This window comes from Microtus ochrogaster, unplaced genomic scaffold (assembly GCF_000317375.1).
Source record: "Microtus ochrogaster isolate Prairie Vole_2 unplaced genomic scaffold, MicOch1.0 UNK62, whole genome shotgun sequence".
Taxonomy (NCBI): Eukaryota; Metazoa; Chordata; class Mammalia; order Rodentia; family Cricetidae; genus Microtus; species Microtus ochrogaster.
Window position 1 is genome coordinate 2,144,943 of NW_004949160.1, and position 20,316 is coordinate 2,165,258.

A 20,316-nucleotide genomic window follows, 5' to 3' on the forward strand; every position below is an offset into this window, starting at 1 on the left:
GTTGAGAGTTCACATGATGTTTTATTTTGCTGCCAACCTGTGAAAATTCAATCTTTGGGCTTGTGTGTGTGGGGGGAGACCAGAATGTCTGACTACCCTTAGCTCACATTTCTCTGTGACACTGGTCGCCTTCAGCTGAGCCCTGGCTGTGTCCTGTCGACAGCACAGCCACGCTTCCTGTCCACATCAGGCCTCTATCTCCTTTCAGATCCCACCAATTTCATTCAGACACTTGGTTTCTTGGGTCAAACTGTTGAATTTTCAACTTTTTCTCTAGATACAGGGCAGCCATTTTCTGAAAGTATAATATATTTAAAATTGCAGGAAGATTGCTAGTTCCAGTGAGATGCTGTTTTAGAAAAAATTAACCAAAACATAGGAACATAGACTAATAGGTAAGTAGATGAACTGATAGGTAGATCTTCTATAAGAAATGCAAGAGTATGCCTTCTTAATTTTAGAAAACGAAAAATTTCATTAAACTGGATTCCTTTCCAAAAACCAAAACAGAAAGTAAAACTGGCAACTATTGCCGGATAAGGAATATTAAAGTAAAAAAATTCTATAAAATGTGAACAGTAAATAAAGGCAAATCAGAGCGGAAGTAAATATTACAGTGTGCACATTCCACAAAATATATTCTGAATGTATAAAGAAGTAGTGTGAAGAAGACATTCTGCTCAGTAGAAATTGAACAAAAGAGACTGTAATACCCAATAACAGCATATAAAATTTTTATTTTGTTGATAATCTGGGAATGCAAATTAAAACAGCAGTAGCTTTCTGTACTCATTAGAGTGGCTGAAATGAAAAACGCTGTGCTGTGGATAATGAGAACTTATTCACTGCCAGTCAGAGTGTAAATTAATATTCTGACAGTGTATGTGTGTTGCTGGGTTTTGAATTCAGGCCTCACATAGGCTAAACATGCATTCTATCATTGAGCTATACCCTTAGCCCCGCACAGATTCTTCAATCTGTTTGTAGTAGTTTCAAGCTAGAACCCACTCAAGTGGCCAATATTTCTTTAATAAAATAGGTAACTTGTGGTGTTAACACTATTGAATACTTACAGACATGGAGAAAAGGGTAAGTGTATGTAACAACACACAATGAACTTTATAAACATAGTGTGAATGAAGGAAGGAAAACATATATTTTGTATTATCCGTTTATACACAGTTCAGGCATTTCTGATGCATTTGTTGTATTTAAAATCAGGTATTACACACTCTGGTTTCTCTTTAGTTTTTATGACTCTTAAAATCAAGTGTTGAATAAAATGGGAAGAAAGAATGAGTAATAGGCTGCCATTCAGATTTTATTTCTTGATCTGTATAAGGTTACACATATATTGTTCAATAATTAGTGACCGTCCTGTGTTTTTATACAGATGTTTACTAGGACAATTAAAATCTTTTTAAAAAAGATGTGTAAAAGATAAGGTTATTAGAAATGAGCCTAAAGTACATGCAAGAGTACCATAGAGACAATTCTAAAATTGAAATTCATTAAGGAAGTCCTACATAATTAGAGAATTAGACATATGTAGTAATTACAGGAGCGGCAGGGCTGCTTCCCCGGCTGCCTGGCTAGCTTATGCCCCGAAATAACAACACACAAACTGTATTCATTTAAACACTGCTTGGCCCATTAGCTTTACTGGCTAATTCTGATATCCCGATCAACCCATCTCTAATAAACTGTAGCACCGGTCTTACCGGGAAAGATTCTAGCCTATGTCCATCCTGGGTTGGAGCTTCATCGCATGTGCCTCAGAGAGCAGAGCTCTCACGTCCGCCCTGGAGAGGGGAGCATGGTGTCTCTCTGAGGCGTCTACCCCCAAGAGGAGAGCTGTTGAGTCTGAGCTCACTTCCTCTTCCTCCCAGCATTCTGTTCTGTTTACTCCTCCCACCTATGTTTTAACCTATGAGGGCCAAGCAGTTTCTTTATTGCTTAACCGAAGCCAACAGATTGATATATGACACTCCCACATCACTTCCCCTTTTTCTGTTTAAACAAAAAAAGGAAGGCTTTAACTTTAACATAGCAAAATTACATATAACAAAACAGTTATCAAGTAAAAGTTACAGTTACAATATTTATATCTATTTTATCTTTTATCATAACAATGGAAAACTATAACTATCTATCTATTCTTCAACTCCATCAAAGACTCCAGAAGAATACAATATTACCTAAGTAAACAAGAAATAAGAAAACTCTAGAAATGACAGAGACATCTCGCTGCCTGGACAGTCACCCAAAGTTCTTTTGTACCGTTGGGGCATCCATCTTCAGCCTTCAGGTCCATAGTATCCAGCAGACATTTTCATCAAGCAGGAAATTCCAAAGACAGTTCAGTCACTTTCTGCTATATCCTGCAGAATGTTTCGCAGACTCTTTCATGAGTCAGGAACCCCGAAAGACCATCTCACCTTTAGGCAAGTTCAGCAGTCCTCTCTGTGCGTGTTCTTTGTGTCCAGTTTATGCAATAGTCCAGGCAAGAACAGTTTCTTGCCCAAATGGCTATCAAACTCCATAAGGATCCTCTTCGATGCCCATATTCTTCTTGAAGTAGATTGGTGCTGCCAGGAGCAGAGTGTCTCATTGTCATGAAAAGTCCTAAGTTATTAACCAATGAAATCAACAGATTGATATATGACACTCCCACATCAGACATAATAGTAATAAAAGTTTTCAGTTGTCATTAAATTAATCTCTGGGCTCAGTAAGAGAGCTTGCTGTACCAGCACCAGAATTTTATATGTAACTTGCTAAATATTGTTTGTAAAAGATTAAAAACAGAAGTGTAGGAAGCAACCATATTGTTAAGACTTTATGGGTATGGTGTCTGACGTTTCTAGGAGACAGAATCTCAGAACAATGTCCTGTTTCTTTGTTTCCCTTTACCCATTCTTCTACAGTGATCCCTGAGTCTTAGGTGCAGGAATTGAGTTATAGATGGGTCAGTTGGGACTGAGATATACAACTCTGCGTTTTTATCAGTTGTGATTTTCTGTAAATATGCTTTGTGTATATAAAGAGAAGTTTTCTTTATGAGGGGTGAAAACTCTACTTACCGATGTGTCTAGTAAAGACAATAATAATAGACACACTATCATGGAAGGAAAGCTTATGAGGTCTCAACTCTAGACAAAGAACTCTAGGAAACTAAGGATTGCTGAGAGCTGGAGAAATAGCCTTCCTTGAGGAAGAGCACACCAAATGGTCAGCCCTGAAGACATATAAATACAAGTAACATAAGACTGATCTTGTTGTATTTATATATTTAGGAATACATACATAAATAAATAATACATTAATATACACACATACTGCTCCCGCCATGAATTTAAAAAGAAGCAAGAGTGATAGGAGAAGATTTGGGAGGATAGGGGAAATGTAGTGAAATTTCAGTTGTTTTTAATAAATAAAGCTTGCCTAGGGATCGGGAAAGTAAAAGAGGCACACTGGTCAGCCTTACAGCCAGGCAGTGGTAACACATACCTTTACTCTCAGTTGCCAGAGAAACCAGGCAGTGCATGTCTTTAATTTCAGCCCTAGAGAAGATTATAAAATGGGAGGAGATAGCACTCAGACACAGTCTCATTCTGAGATTCCTAGAGGCAGGATCGCCATTTCGGACTGAGGTTGAGGTAAGGGCCAGTGGCTGGCTGCTTTGTTTTTAGGGCCTCTGTGTTGAACCCAGTTTCTTTCTTTCTTTCTTTCTTTCTTTCTTTCTTTCTTTCTTTCTCTCTCTCTCTCTCTCTCTCTTTCTCTCTTTCTTTCTTTCGTTCTTTTTCTTTCTTTTTTTCCTTTTTTTGATTTTTGAGACAGGGTTTCTCTGTAGTCATTGGTGTCTATCCTGGAACTAGCTCTTGTAGACCAGATTGGCCTCGAACTCACAGAGATCCACCTGCCTCTGCCTCCCAAGTGCTGGGATTAAATTTAGGCTTGCGCCATCACTGCCTGGTGAACCCCAGTTCTATTTGAGGTTTTATTAATCATGCTTTAGGGAAATGTTATAATTATAATCTCTAAAAGTAAATTATTTTCTAAAATTAAAAAAGTAAAGTATAATGTGACCCACAAACAGACAAACAAATGTGGGAACTTAAAAGAGAGATGGTGTGCCAGTCATGGTAGTGCTTAGAAAATTGATAGCATATGTAAGAAAAGTCAGAGACATCCTGTCTGCACACTGAACAAAATATATGATAGCCATATGCAATGAAAAAGCAAAATTTTAAATTTATACCCCTATGTCTCTGAAATAATTCAGAATTTCATCCTTTCTTTGAGCTAGGATGTCTTAGGGTTTCTATTGTTGTGAGGAGACACTTTGACTACAACAACTCTTATAAAGGGCTGGCTTACAGTTTCAGAGCATTAATCCATTATCTTCATGGTGGCATGCAGGCAGACATGGTGCTGGTGAAGGAGCGCTGCATCTTGATCTGCAAGCACTAGACGCACCTGTGTGCTGCCCTGAGCGTAGCTTAAGCATAGGAGACCCCAAAGCCCCCACGGTGACACACTTCCTCCAGTGAGGCCACACCCACTCCAACAAAGCCACATCTCCTAATAATGTCCCTTCCTATAGGGCCATTTCCTTTAAAACCACCACACTGTTTCATGTATCTTAGGCCAATTTTGAACTTGTTATGTAGTTCAGCTTAACCGCTGCTATCTGGTTTGCCTCCCATTCCACCACTCCATACAGGTATCACAGACGTTTGCCACGATTCCCAGTTTTTGTTTTTGTTTGTTTTGGCTTTTGGTTTTTCCAGACAGGGTTTCTCCTTAGCTTTGAAGGCTCTCCTGGAACTTACTTTGTAGACCAGGCTGGCCTTGAACTCATAGAGACCCGCCTGTCTCTGCCTCCTGAGTGCTGAGATCAAGACTATCACTACCCCCGTCAACAGTCCCAGTTTCAGTTTCTGTGGTACTGCAGATCAAGTTCAAGAGTTAATGTGTGCATGCTACTTGGCAAGTACTTTAGCAACTGAGCTGCATCTCCAGTCCACAGTCTAGAAGTGACATGAGACATTGATTCCTGGAGGGGTTCTGATGAAGTTATTAACATGAAAAACTTGGCACATGAAAAATATTGTAATCTGTTAAAAGATACAGATTTTTAAAAAAGATGTTTGGAACTAGTAAAAAATCAATGGGAAATGTTACTGGAATGCTCAGTGTACTGCTTTTCAACATAAAAAATAAACAGAAATAGCCATATGTTGATCAGTAGATGGGTTGATGGGTTAAGACAGAAGAATACTGCATATATTGACTATTATGACTAGTCTCAGGCATATTAAGTGTGAAGGCATGCTCTAAGGCTGTAAATAATGAGTATAGATTGTTAAAACTATTTTTTTATTAATGGAACATGCTAAAGATATTGAGAGATACGCAAGTCCAATATAAAGGGTGCTACTAAGAAGGGAATAAAGTCAGGTAACTATATCTGTAATGTTTTATTTTTTAAGTCAAATTTTTAATATTTTAGGCTCCTAATATGTCTAAAATATTAAAGATTCTAGAAAATTAGATGAAAAATTAGGACTGAAGTAATAGCAATAAGGAGAAAAACAATTGATTTGAAAGAAAAGAGATTTCTGGGTAAGTAAAGTCAAGGCTGGCTCTTCGTTGTGTGTTTCATTGTTGGTTACATTGTTTGATTTCTCTCTTGAAAAATATGGATAGTTAGAGGTAAGAGAAGATATATGACCAAGGAGGAAAGAAGTATCAGACAAGCTTAAAAGTTTTAACTACATGAGATATAGGGAATGTTGTATATAAAATCTAGATAGTATAAGTATTTTTCTTGACTATATGGTATATTAATTAGCTCCACAATTGGTAAAAACTTTGAAAAGACCAAAGAACTCCAAGGAATTGTTTAAACCTGCATTTTTACTTTGAAAACCATAATTGATTTGAAAGAAAGGAGATTGTGGTTTCATCAGACTAGTAAAAGGTTTTTAAATGTTACTTTATTTAAACTGATGTTGTGCATTGAAAGATATGGCAAACTTTCTAATTCATATTCCAGTCTTCCAAACCAGAGCCTAGGGTCTTTTCCCCCTCATTTATACGTGGGGGTGGCTGTGTGTTAGGGAGGGACAGGAAATTTGCTTGACTTTTGTTTATTATCTTCTTCTCTTTGGAATCAATGTTCTTATCCAGAGGCCCCAGTTCAAGTGCCCGTCATTGGGGATCAGAATGTCTCAGACGAAAAACAGAAAGAGATCATCAGTAGACCAGTTGTGACCAAGATGGCATGGCCTGAAGAAAGAAGTTCCTTGCAGGACACTGCAGGTAGCTGAACTGGATTTTTTTGGGCACTGTTTTCCTCTGTTCTCCTGCAAAGACTGTTGCTTGAAAATCGCAAGCCGCCTGAGCAGCTGTGTGCTCTCCAGTCTCTCTCTGCTGTCTCCAGGCCTCCTTCCCGCTTGCTCACACGAAGCAGCTGAGGGTTCTAGCTACTGTTTGGTTGACTTTGGTATGGATAAAGTTGATATTTAAAAACTTTTGAAGATATTTATGCAGACCTTTTGAATCTTATCGTCAGAAATTGACTTACCAGGAGCTTTTCCCTTTTGCGGTAGTTCATTTCACTATCACAGTGTACTTTCCACATGAAATATATCTAAGGCTTGATAAGGGTTTTTTGTTTGTTTTGTTACCATAATCCTTGTTCATATTCTTGTTTTTGTCTTTTCTTTATTGTTCATAGAATTAATCCTCTATCTGATAGAACTATTACATTCCCCCTTGTTTCTGCTGTTCGCCTTACATAGTTTATGTTAATTGTTGCCGTATGATTCATTTGGAATGCAAAGTTTCTTCCTCTTATTCTCTCCTCCTTTCTTGTATACCGTTTCCAAGTCATTATTATGAAGTATTACCATGTTTAGATTATGCCTATAAGATCTTGTTTTGTTGAATTTTTATAGCTCCTTTTAATTTTTTCTGCTCTTTAGAATATTTTAAAAATGAATAGCAGTGATACCAGTTGTTGAATTTATTAAACTATGCTATGCTGGAGGAGGCCGCTTGTGATTTCCAGATGCTCAGCCCCTACATAATCACACAGAGACTATATTTATTTAAATCACTGCTTGCCCCATTAGCGCTAACTTCTTATTGGCTAACTCTTACATCTTAATCTAACCCATCTTCATTAATCTGTGCATCACCACGAGGTCATTGCCTACCAGCAAAGTTTCAGCACGTCTGTCTCCAGTGGCTCCATGGCTTCTCTCTGACTCCACCTCCTTTCTTCCAGCATTTAGTTTAGTTTTCCCTGTTTACCTCTATTTTTTTGCCCTATCACAGGCCAAAGACAGTTTCTTTATTAACCAATGGTATTCACAACATACAGAGGGGAATCCCACATCATTGCTATACATTTGAACTGAGTTAAAATGGTCTCTAATATAGGTTATATAATGTTTTATAAGGATAGTCTCATATCATTGTTGTGCAAAAGTGGTTTACTCTTTAGATATTCCACTTGTTTACTTTGGAAGTTATTTTACTTCAATAGGATTATGTTGAAATTATCTGTAGTAGCATGTTTAACTTAGTATTAGGTTTGGCTCTAGAAGATAAAAACCCAAAATGTAACAGAGTTCAAAACAGACAAGAAAGCATTTCTTATAAAAATCCAGAGCTCAGAGTCGGGCGGTGGTGGCGCACGCCTTTAATCCCAGCACTCGGGAGGCAGAGGCAGGTGGATCTTTGTGAGTTCGAGGCCAGCCTTGTCTACAAGAGCTAGTTCCAGGACAGGAACCAAAAGCTGCGGAGAAACCCTGTCTCAAAAAATCAAAAAAAAAAAAAAAAATCCAGAGCTCAGGGAACAATGCTCTTTCTTCCTCTATTGTTGACCTTTCTGGCCTTCATTCTCAAGTTGTACCATCAACTGGTCCCCTCAGCAGGAAGAAAGGGAAAAGAGAAAAGCCTGTTCTTCCTTAGGGGAGCTTCTTAAATGTTACACTTCCCTTCCATCCTAGAGGTCAGCCTGAGTCATGACCTCACATAACTGGTATTTCCAAGGAGTCTGAGCCTTTATTCTGGTAACAGGCTCAGCTATTATTTTTATTGTTTTTATCGAGATATATATTTTCTCCTCTCCCCTCCCCTTCAACCCTCTCTCATGGGCCCCATGCTCCCAATTTACTCAGGAGATCTTGTCTTTTTCTACTTCCCATGTAGACTAGATCCATGTGTGTCTCTCTTAGGGTCCTCTTTGTTCCCTAGGTTCTCTGGGATTGTGAGTTGTAGGCTGGTTTTTCTTTGTTTTATGTCTAAAAACTACTTATGAGTGAGTACATGTGATACTTGTCTTTCTGGGTTTGGGTTACCTCACTCAATACAATGTTGTCTAGGTCTATTCATTTGCTCACAATAAAAGTTGTCATTATTTTTTTTGCTGTGTGTACTCCATTGTGTATATGTACCACATTTTTCTTATTCATTCTTTGGTCAAGGGGCATTTAGGTTGTTTCCAAGTTCTGACTATTACAAATAATGCTGCTGTGAACATTGTTGAGCACATAACTTTGTGGTACAATTGGATGCTCAGCTATTTTGGAGGAAAAAGAAAATATGTATTGGAGGACAGCTGGAATTTATGCTACAATTATGAACTAGAGACATATTTTAGAACATAAAGCACTTCTCTTTTTTACATACTGTTTTTCTTAAGATTGTAGAAATGCATTCAGGGAAACACCCCAAAATTTTACTACTTTTTTGTTGTTGCTAACTGAATGTTTCTGAAATCATTTTGATTTTGTTCATCTCCTGATAGACTTTAGTTTTCATTGTCTTTGGGAATAAAACCTAAGCTCTTTCAGCAGTTTTCTAGAATGTAAGGACCAGCTCCAAAAAGCTTCCCTGCTCATTATAAACACTGTGACCTGTGGATATTTAGTGGCTTTCCTGATTCCAGTCTTTTTTATGCAGCTTCTTTGCTTTCAGTGACTTGATTACTACTTCAAAATGTTCTCCATCTTCAGAGACCCAAGTCAGTTGTCTAGAGTTCTTCTATGGTATTGTTTGCTAGAATCACTTTTCTCTTTGTTTGCTTTCTTAATACTTCTTCATCTGTTTCTTTCTTATGGATTTTTTTTTGTTTTTAAAACTTTACAAATAGAAACCATATATTTTAATTGATTTTTAAGTGTATGAGTGTTTTGCCTGTGTGTATGTATGTACCTCTTGAATTCCTGGTGCCCATAGGGATTAGAAGAGTATGTCAGATCCCTTTGGAGTTACATACAGGTTATCTGAAGCCACCATGTGGTCTAGAAAGTGAAACAGGTCCTCTGCAAAAGCAACAAGTAATTTTAACCGCTGAGCCATCTTTACAGCGCCTTACAGTGCTTCTGTAGCTCTCTATGTGAATGTTTATATATGTGTGCTTTTTGTTCCAGTTTACATTTTTCTAAACATTGTGGTATAGGTATTTGTGTTTTGCAATGCCACTAGCAATGACTTTGACATATTAGATAGCTAGAGGCTTTCTTTTCTTTCTTTTTTTTTTCTTTTTGATTTTCGAGACAGGGTTTCTCCATAGCTTTTTGGTTCCTGTCCTGGAACTAGCTCTTGTAGACCAGACTGGCCTCGAACTCACAGAGATCCGCCTGCCTCTGCCTCCCAAGTGCTGGGATTAAAGGCGTGCGCCACCACTGGCCGGCCTAGAGGCTTTTTTGTTTCAACTTCTTTTATGTATTAATGTGTTTATTTTGTTCTCTTAGGTTCCAGTGATACCATTGTACAAGACAGAAAAACTGAAAACCTCTCCAATTCTAAATCCATCATACAGAAGGAGGAGATCCATGTTAAAAGGACCATCCCTCAGGAGCTCTGCCCAGAGAAAGAAGGATCCTTAGAGATAGGTATTTCAGGTAATGAAGTATATGTCAGTGTGTGCGCCTGGGGCTAGTATCTCTGTGTTTCTAGTCCATTCTGATGAAAATAAGATCTTTTCTGTTTTATTTATAAATATTGTTTTAATATTGCTCTGTCTATATGGATATGTTATAGATTTGTAAAAAATAAATGTTAATTCTAGGGAAATATATACAGAAGCAGCATATAAGTAAATATATTCAGCCTTCCATACCCAATTCCATCAACTATGTGCAGAAAACATTTGAGAAAAATCTTCTCTCTGTTGACCACGCATTGACCTCTTTTTTCTTACTCTGCACAGACAGCATGGGATAATTACTGCTGACTTAGCGCTTACCTTGTTTCTGGTGTTAAAGTGATCTAGTGATGATTTGCAGTGTAGAGCTGCTGATGCACATCCATATGCACAGGTCTATCCAGGCCTCTCCCTGTTTTATTTAAAGCACTTGGCATCTACAAATTTTGGCATCTGCGAGAGGTCCAGGAACCAATTCCACCAGATACTGAGGAATGACTACCTCTAAGTCTAATGATGTTAGAAGTACAGTATCATGTCTTAGTGTTGAAACGTGGAAACCTGAAATTACTCTAGAATCCTGAGAAAGATAACATGAATAAATAATAGTAAAAAGCTAAATTAAATGAATTGTATTTGTCTTTGGCCCTGACAAAAGAGAGGAGCATGCAGAACATAAACCATTACTATTCTGCTGACAGATTTTACCTGTTAGAAGATAAGAGTTTCCATGTAAGAAAAAGGAGCAAAGAATTGAGTCTACTAACTATATGCTGAAAAGAGTTCCCATTAGCTCCTCACATTTAGAATATATAAAACAATTTTTCCCAAGGTTACAAGTATTGTGCAGTGGGGAAAAGATAACCTTTTAAGCTGATAGTGTAGAAAAACTGGATAATGATATTAGAAGAATGAAGTTACATCATTACTTTACATGAAAATCACATCAAAAAGGATTGGACACATAAACAGAAGACCTGAACGCCTAAAACTAGTAGAAGACATAAGAGTAAGGCTTCAGGAATCTGTATTTGGTAATCACTTCTCTGATAGGACAGCAAAAGCATATATGAACAAATGAAACTCTGTTAAAACAATTTAAAAACTTATTCACCTGGAAACAAGCAAGAACGTAAATAGACTATCAACAGAAGTGGGAAAATACTCCCAAATTATCTGTCTGTTGAGAGTTAAACCTAGAATGAATAAGGATCATGTGTACCTTGAAAACAAAAACAAACCCAACTTAAAAATGGACAAGGAGTTAAACATATAGTTCTCCAAAGAAAATATTCTTGACCCAAGTGAATATGAAATGACATTCAACTAATTTAAGAGAAGTTCATTTCAAAACCACAAGGAACAGTTCATGCCCATCAGAATGGCTACAATTAATGGGATGCTACCAAAAAAAAAATACCAACTGTTGGGGAGAATACGGAAAAGTTGGAATTAATGCACCATCTGCCGGCATGTAAAACGGTGTAGTTGTTCTGGAAAACAATGTTGTTTCCCTCAAAAGATTAAAGAATTATCATATGAAGTAGTCTCACTTTGGGGCACATATTCAAAAGAATTCAAAGCAAGACCTCAAACTTCACAACATGTTTATCAGTATTATTATAACCAAGAGGGAGAAGTAATCCAACTGTCCATCATATAATGGATAGGAAAAAGTGAATTATTGGTCAGTGAAGAGCTTTTATAGAGTAGTTGTCTTAATTTGGGTTTCTGTTGTTGTGAAGAGTCACCATGACCATGGCAACTTTTATAAAGGGAAACATTTAATTGAGACTGGCTTACAGTTCAGAGGTTTAGTCCATTCTGTCATGGTGGGAAACATGGAAGCTTGCAGACAGACATGGTGCAGGCAAGGAAAGTAGAGAGTTCTATCATCTTGATTCGCAGACAGCAGAAGAAGACTGCCACACTGGGTATAGCTTGAGCATATGAAACCTCAAAGCCTCTACAGTGACACACTTCTTCCAACAAGTCTGACCTTCCTAATTGTGCCAATCCCAATGGGCAAAGTGTACTGGGAGGCTGCTTGTTGGTTCCCGGCTGCCCAGCTAGCTTAGACCCAAAATAATCACACAGAAACTCTATTAATTAAATCACTGCTTGGCCCATTAGCTGTAGCTTCTTATTCACTAACTCTTACATATTAATTTAACCCATTTCTATGAATCTGTGTATCACCACGTGGCAGTGGCTTACCAGCAAAGTTTTGGCATATCTGACTCTGGTGGTGGCTCCATGGCTTCTCCCTGACTTTGCCCTTCTTTCTCCCAGCATTCAGTGTAGTTTTCCTTGCCTACCTAAGTTCTGCCCTGCTATAGGTCCAAAGCAGTTTCTTTATTCATTAATGGTAATTTCAGCATATAGAGGGAAATCCCACATGAGCCAAACATTCAAATACATAAATTTGTGAGGTGCCATATCTGTTCAAACCACCACTGTGATACATGCCTATAATCTAAAGCACTCAGGAAGTCAAAGCAGGAGGATTACAAATTATTGGCCACTATGGTCAACATAGTTAACTCAAGGTCATTATAGAATACATAACTAGATGTTGTCTCAAACAAAATAACAAAAAGAAAGTGTGTTATATATTTAAAGATGGTTATTATGAAGCCTTCATGAGGAAATTATGTCACATGCTACACATAGATGAACCTTAGAAGGACATATCCTGAGCAAAATAGCCCAGTCACAAAGACACAAATATTTTTTGATTCTACTAATATGAAATATCTCAAGTAGACAAAAATCATAGAAACAGAATGTAGAAAGGTGATTGCTAAGTGCTAGGATTAGAAGGAGGATGGACAGAGAATAGTGTTGTTCAAATAGACATTGATCTGGTAATTTTCCTGTTTTAGCTTCCCAAGTACCTGGAATTATTTTTGTAATGACTCCTGGCTTATTTTTGTAATAATGTTCTTTGGACACAGTTTTCAATTTTGATAAATATGGGTATTCATTTATCATAACACTAGCTGTTAAAACTATTTCCTCATCCTGAAAACTTTTACCAAAAATCAACTGATTATAGATATATAATTTTATTTCAGGTCTGTCAATAGTATCTGTTGATCTATGTTTTGATCATGTGATAGTACTAATCTGTCTTGATTACTATTGAGTTATGGTAAGGTTTGACCTAGGCATTTATTGGGCCTTCAACTTTATTTTTCATAATTATGTTGTCTTTTTTAGGTTTCTTTAAATTACATACAAATTTTAGAATTATTTTTTCAGTTTCTACAAAAGAACAATCTGGGATTCTGATAGGGATTGCACTGGATCTATAGAGCAATCTGAAGAGTGTTACTGCTTGTTGGTTTTTTCTCTATGAATGAGCTCTTTTCCATTTATTTAGATTTTTAATTTTATAGCAATACTTTGTAGTGTTCAGACTATGGGTTTTTCAATTCTTTTATTAGATTCTTTCTGATGTCTTATTTTTATCCTATTGTGACTTGAATTACATTTTTAAAGAATTTGTATATAGAAATTTAATAATTCTATAGTCATTTGTAAGCCACCATATATTTATAGGTGCTAGATATGTTCCTCAGATTCGGATGATTAAAGATGGGCAAGGTCATTTATTAACAACGTGGGGAAGTAAAGCAAAGGTGGAGACAATACTTTAACACCCTATACAATGACTCTAATGCTGTCAATGTTGACTACAACAAGAAACACCTCAGCAGCCACTCCAGTACCAGAGACGATGAGAAAATATTAAATATTGACAGGAGTGAGATAGAGGAAGCTATCTAAAGAGAGAAATGTAGAAAGGCCCCCTGAATGGATGACATCACGGTGGAGGAGCTGGAGGTAACTACAGTAGACTCAGGGGCCAAGGCGCTTCTCAGACTCTTCAGGGAGATATGGGAACACCAAGTGATTCCCATGGAATGGAAGCACTCAGTCAGAATTCCCATACACAAGGGCAAGCTGGACTGCTCAGATTACAGGGGCATTAGTCTGTTGTGCCATAGTAGCAAGATCTTCTCCATTTTCTTTCAAAGGATCAAGGGCAGAACAGAGGAAATCCTAGCAGAGGCTTATTGTAGATTCTATGCTTCATGCTTGCAGTTTTAAACACATGTCTAACTTGAAACCTACCTAATTTTATTAGTTCTAGTTTTTTTTTATGGATTTTTTTAGTAAAGGCTAGAATAGAATTTGGTTAATGACATTCAAAAGTTAAGGTGATTGTACATCTAACTGATATATATGATACATAGATATAAATCTGAGATTGAGAGAAATCATAGCTTGAAGTGTAAATCTAAGAGTAGATATTGATACTGAAATGATAGTAAAAACCATGAGGAGAAGTGTGATCTTCTTGAATGGGAATTTTGGGTATGAACATCATGATATCTAGATAGAACTCGCTGTTTGAGGAGGCCATTGGTCACGTCAGAGCTGTTATAATCCAGTGGTATGGCTAAACTCAGGAGTAATTAGAAGAGAGAATTGGTTTGGGAATGAGTTAGAGAACAGGAAAATATGTATTTGCTATCTTAGCAACTTGACTGTGAAGAGGAACAGGAATAAGCCAGCACAAGGCTTTTCTGAATGCTTCTGCCATGGTCTTAAATAGTCCATCAATCAAGGATTGAATCAAGGGATGCAGTTTTAATGTGCATTCAGAGAGACACGTTCTGCAAACTGTAAGGTATGATTGCATTAAACAGTACCTATTTTGATGTGGAATGATGATTGTCCAAGCATGAGGCTTTTTTTTTTTTACAAGTTCTTTTTTACTCTACCCACTTAATGCTGATGGTAAAATTCCAGAGTTTTTAGCTAGAGATATCCATCTAGATCTTACTAACAAGGTGAAATTTTTTTAAAAGAAAGAACACATACAAAAAGTAGCCTATAAAGAACTGGTCATGGATGTGTAAGGGAACTAATTATAGTTTGGAGAACTGCAGGGCACACAACTTTGTTACATGACGGAAGAATCCCATCCAGATTTGTTTTATTGTTGTTTTGTTTTTGAGACAAAGTAGCCTTGACCGGCCTAGAACTCACTGTGTATACCAGGCTAGCCTTGAACTCACAGAGGTCCAGTGACTTCTGTACTCTCTAGTGTTCTTGGTTTTTGTTTTGAGACCTTTGTCTCAAAACCATACAATTATTTCAGGCTGACCTGAACTGGTCGTATAACAGAGGATAACCTGGAACTCCTGATCTTGCTTTCTCTGTGTTTCGAGTACTGAGCGTATAAATGAAGTTTATAACATGCTGGGAATTGAACCCAGGACCTTGTGCATGCTAGGCAAGCACTCTTTCATCCGAGATCCAGCCCAGAATTCACATATTTTGACTCACGCCAGTCTGGTTGCTAAGCACATTTTCTATGTCTTAAGAAAACATAGTATTTATAAAAGAAATACAAATATTTCTAAATTCTTTAGAAATCTTTTTTTCCTCTTTGTTCTTTTCAGAGTCTGAATGCCGTTCTGCATTTGAAAACACCACACACTCTGTCTTCAGGTCAGCCAAATTTTATTTTCATCATCCTGTGCACCTGCCCCACGAGCAAGATTTCTGCCCCGAGTCTTTGGGAAGGAGTGTTTTCATGCAGCATTCTTGGAAGGATTTCTTTCACCATCATTCAAAGCACAGCTGCCTTCCTCCCCCTGGCACAAGTGCAGACAAGACCAAGATGGACCGCACCAGAATTAAGAGCCTCAGCATCAGTTTGAGTTTGGGAGACAATGAGAAGACAAATACTGTCAAGAGTCAGGCCAGAGACCCAAAAGGCAAAGGACAGACAAACGACCCAAAAAAGGATCAGAGGGTCACCCCAGAGCTAGCAGCACGGTGCACTGTGAGTTTGAATGAACTCTGGAATAAGTACCAGGAGCGACAGAAGCAGCAGCACCCGCCTGGTGTTTGTGAAAAGAAGGAACTGTCTTTGGTGGAACGACTTGACCGTTTGGCTAAGCTGCTTCAGAATCCCATCACACATTCACTGCAGGCCTCAGAAAGTACCCAAGACCATAGCCGAGGGGGACGGGGTGTGAGGGGTTGGACCAGGAGGAGGCCGCATCAGCATAAAGGCAAGCTGCAGAGGAAGCGGTGCAAGAGCCTAGAGAGGGGTCACAGTGGGAAATCCAATCAGATTAAAATTGAGCAGTTTAAATTAGATAAATACATCCTGAGAAAACGACCGGATTTTAATTATGTCAGCAATACCTCCTCAGATTCTAGACCCACAGACGAAAGTGAGCTGCTTACAGATAGTCCCAACATTTTCTCCAGCACCACTTCTCCTATGGACTCAGATGTATGGACTCAGACTGACAGGGATGTGACTTTAAATGACAGGAGTAGCTCCATATCCACCATCGACACGGCCCGGCTGGTCCAAGCTTTTGGCCATGAAAAACTGTGTTTGCCACCCAGGCGAATTAAATTATACAGCAGTGTCACCAATCAGCAGAGGAGACTTCTGGAGAAGCGGAATAAGCACAGCAAGAAGGCACTGAGCACAGGCTGTCCCCAAATGACTTCTGAGTACTCCAGAAGGAGGCACATCCAGGTACACGGCTACAGATTCCAGCTGGGATGCGACTGCCTTTTCTGTGGACTTTTTAGTTAATCTCTTCACACAGGCGGAAAAAAGAAGCCACTTTGCCCTTTCCTCACTATCCGTTTCTGCTGGAAAAGAGTGAGAAAGTGTAGCACAGCGCTATTGTTTGTTGTCATTCTTTCCCCAACACACTCTTGCCAGTCGCCCGTGCATGCGGAGCTTCAGGCTTAGCGTGGCCTCTGTTCGGCGGGGGTGGGCTGGGGTGAGGGTGGGATCTGTTTTTCATTCTTTCCTCCTGTCTTTTGAGAAGTGTTTGAATTGCCTTTAAACGCATATACACATATAATACAATATTGTTTTTAAGTAAATGAAATTTAAAATCATATAAAAATTGAAAACGGGGTCCACCACAACATGATTTAAAATAAATAAAAGAACTAACAAATGGAAAGACAAGTTAAAGCCATAAGGGGATAAATACACCTGGTGAATGGATGTGTTGGCCAGAAATAAGCTACAAGTTTGGTGTTACATACTCTAGAAGATAAGTTGTAATCACTTAACATGCTATAAAAGCAAATCAGAATTTCAAAATCATTAGTTATTTATTCAGTTACAAAAGCCCAAGTGAAGTTTTCTCATCTCTCTTCATAAAAAAGACATTAGCAGGATAATGTTAACACCCTCATGGTAGATGCCACAGCAGTCAGAGGTCACCTTACTTCAGAAAAGAGTTGATGAAGGCAGATCCTCCACCCAAGAGTTAAGTTAGAGCCATGGACATAGTGATGTACACTTGCTCTCTCAGCACTCAGGATGCTGAAACGGGGATTGTAAGTTTGAGGCCAGCCTTAGCTACTTAGTTTAAACCTGTCTCGAAACAAAGATCCAGAGAAGAGTTCTCCAAGGAGAGATGCTCTGTCCAATTGGAGTAGGGAAAGTAGAGTTTATTTTTATTTATTCAAATTTTCTATTTTTGTATATTTTATAATATATCGTTAGTAAAATAATTTATAAATAAATATCTATTTTGGCAATTTGTGCTCAAAAGTATTTTGTTGGGAGGAGTTCATGGACACTGCTGACCTATAGGGAAGGAGACAGGAGGTGCTTAGTTTACCAGACCCAGTATTTCTCATCATTGATCTTTGCGTAGATATGAAGTGACAGTGGTTGCATACACTAATTAAATTTTTTAAAAAAATCATAGAAGAACTGGAAAATACACTGGAAAGGGAAAAGGGCCCAGGTAGAAAGTTTATGTGTGACCACATAGCACAAAGCTTTTGCTTTTGAGCTGGGCGTTGTACATAACTGTGTTTGAAGTGCTCTTGAAGCTGGGACAGGAGGATTCCTGTGACTTTGAGACCATCCTGAGATATTTAGCAAAACCCTGTCTCAAGAGTCCAGATGTTTTCCCCCCACTTAAATAACATTTGGGGCTTATAATCATCCATGTCTTGCCCTTTTTTTTTCATTAGCCCTTGGCAACCAATAATCTTCTGTCTCTGGGGACTTGTCTTTTCTGGTCATTTCATATAAGTACAGCCATATTGTATGTGATCTTGTCAGACTCTGCACCCCCAGTTGAACAGGGACACCTTCCCTTTGAGGCACATTGTCTACCACCAAGCTGCGGTTCCAGCCCCCAAATCTATGCACATACATATACATACAGCTGTTGTGAATAGGGCTGATCCTGGGGTCCTTATACACAGTTCTTTGAGTAGCAATGCCAAATCATATGCCAGTTATCTGTTACTAGAGAACTGCCCAGCTGGTGAGACCACAGTGCCTGTCCTTGTATGCGTCTACCAGCAGTGTTGTGAGGGTTACTGCCCCCTTCTTCCTCTGTGACGGCATGATTTTCCACTCCCCGGTACTGAACAAGGATTTCCATCTTAACACATCCTTGCCAGGATTTATTTTCTGTTTTTTTTTTTTTAATTTTATCTATTAACTGTGCTATTGAGTAGGAAGTGGTTTCTTGCTATGGTTTTGATATATATTTTAACCATTTGTATATCTTCTTTGACCTTTTTTACAAAGTCCTTTAACCTTTAGAAATTTAGCTGCTTAACTTTTTGTACTGAAGTTGTTAAACTTTTCTATATCTTCAGTATTGTAACTCATGTTAAATGTATAATGTGAACATGTATGTGGCTGTTCTGCAGGCAGTCTCTCTCATAGTCATGTTTTAATTGTATCTGTGACATGCAGCAGCTTTAATAGTGCAGCATGTACTTCTGGTTACCTGTGCTTTGGGGATCACACCTAAGCAATTGTTTCCAAATCTGATGTCATAAGGTTTTTGTCTTTTTAGTCTAGCTTTTATATTTAGAAACACTATTTTGAGTTAATTTTTATATATGATATTCAGAAAGGGTCTACCTTCATCCTTTGGTGTGTTGTGTCTAGTTCTGACAAGATCATTTGTTAGACTTTTCCCCCTTTGTTCCTTGGCACTGTCATCAGAAGTCATGAATATGTGTATGTCTGTCCACATTTGGATTCTGTATTTTGTTTTATTGGTTTGTTTTTCCTTTTGCCAGTACCAGTTTGAATTTAGTATATCTTCATTATAAGTTTTGATAGAACTGTCCTGTTGTTTTGACCCTCAGAGTCCCTTCAGAGCCCATACTTGCAAATATTTTATTCTTTTTGATGCTATTGTAAGTATAATTGTTTTAATTTCATTTTTGGATTATATGTTGGTATAGATACATAGCTGCTTTTTACATGTTGATCTTCTACCTTAGCAGCGTTGCTGGATTGATATGTTAACTTTTTTTTCTTTCTTTTTTTTTTCTGGGACAGGGTAACCCTGGCTGTCCTGGAACTCACTGGTAGACCAGGCTAGCCTTGAGCTCACAGAGATCTGCCTACCTCTGCCTCCTGAGTGCTGGGATTATTTGTTAACTCTTAATTTTCTTGTAGAGCATGTAGAATTTCCTTTCATCTGCAGATAGAGTGTCTCTCACCTTTGTAGTTTGGATGGTTTGAATTTTTCTGATTTACCAAGAACTTTTAGAGGGGGATTCTGTGGTAAAAGCAGGTACCCTTGTCATGTTCAGGAGGAATACTTTCAGTCCTTCACAGCTGAGAGCATGTTAACTGTGGGGTTTTCTCTTGTGACTTGTTATATTAAGGAAGTTCCCTTTTCATCATCTGGATTTTATTTTTATTAAAAAAAGATTTTTGTTTTAGTCAGATTTGGCATCTACTGAAATGATCCTCACCATCCCATTTCCTATTAATACGATATACATGAATTGATAATCGCATATTGAACCAATATTGCACTCCTGGTATAATTCCCATTTTACTAGTTATGCAATCCTTTTCATGTGCCATAGGATTCAATTTGCTAGACTTTTGAAGATGTTTGCATCTATATGGCCTATAGTTTTCTTGTGATGTTTTTGCTATCTTTGTTGTTAGGATAATACCAGCCTCTTGGACCGAGTTTGTCTCTTTGGTGTTTTGATGTTGAGTGTTAGGATTAATGCTGTGATTAATGTTAATTCTTTATGTGCTTCATAGAATTTACCAGTGATTGCCATAGACATAGTTCATGTATTTTTCTTTGATTTCTATTTCTTGAGTCAGTTTTTGTATTTTGTGTTTTCTAATAGGCATTACTTATTTTTTAAAAGATTTATTTATTTTATTTTATATGGCTGCGAACTCAGAAAACTGCCTGTCTGTTTCCTGGGATTATAGATATGTGCCACCGCACCTGACTATGTACTTGTTGTTTTAATCAGACAGAGTCAGAAGTTTTAAACTGGAAATGCAGTAA

The 20,316-nt window shown here is 37.9% G+C and overlaps 1 protein-coding gene across 3 annotated transcripts in view; it reads left to right on the forward strand.

The window, feature by feature from the left end:
• Nucleotides 1–20,316, forward strand: part of Alms1 (ALMS1, centrosome and basal body associated protein) — a 130,967-nt gene that overhangs the window by 84,392 nt on the left and 26,259 nt on the right. For all 3 annotated transcript variants that reach the window (XM_026777394.1, XM_026777395.1, XM_026777396.1), the window contains 3 exons: nt 6,196–6,327; nt 9,774–9,923; nt 15,424–16,523. In XM_026777394.1, coding sequence (XP_026633195.1) covers nt 6,196–6,327; nt 9,774–9,923; nt 15,424–16,523 — 1,382 coding nt within the window. The remainder of the gene's footprint in view (nt 1–6,195; nt 6,328–9,773; nt 9,924–15,423; nt 16,524–20,316) is intronic.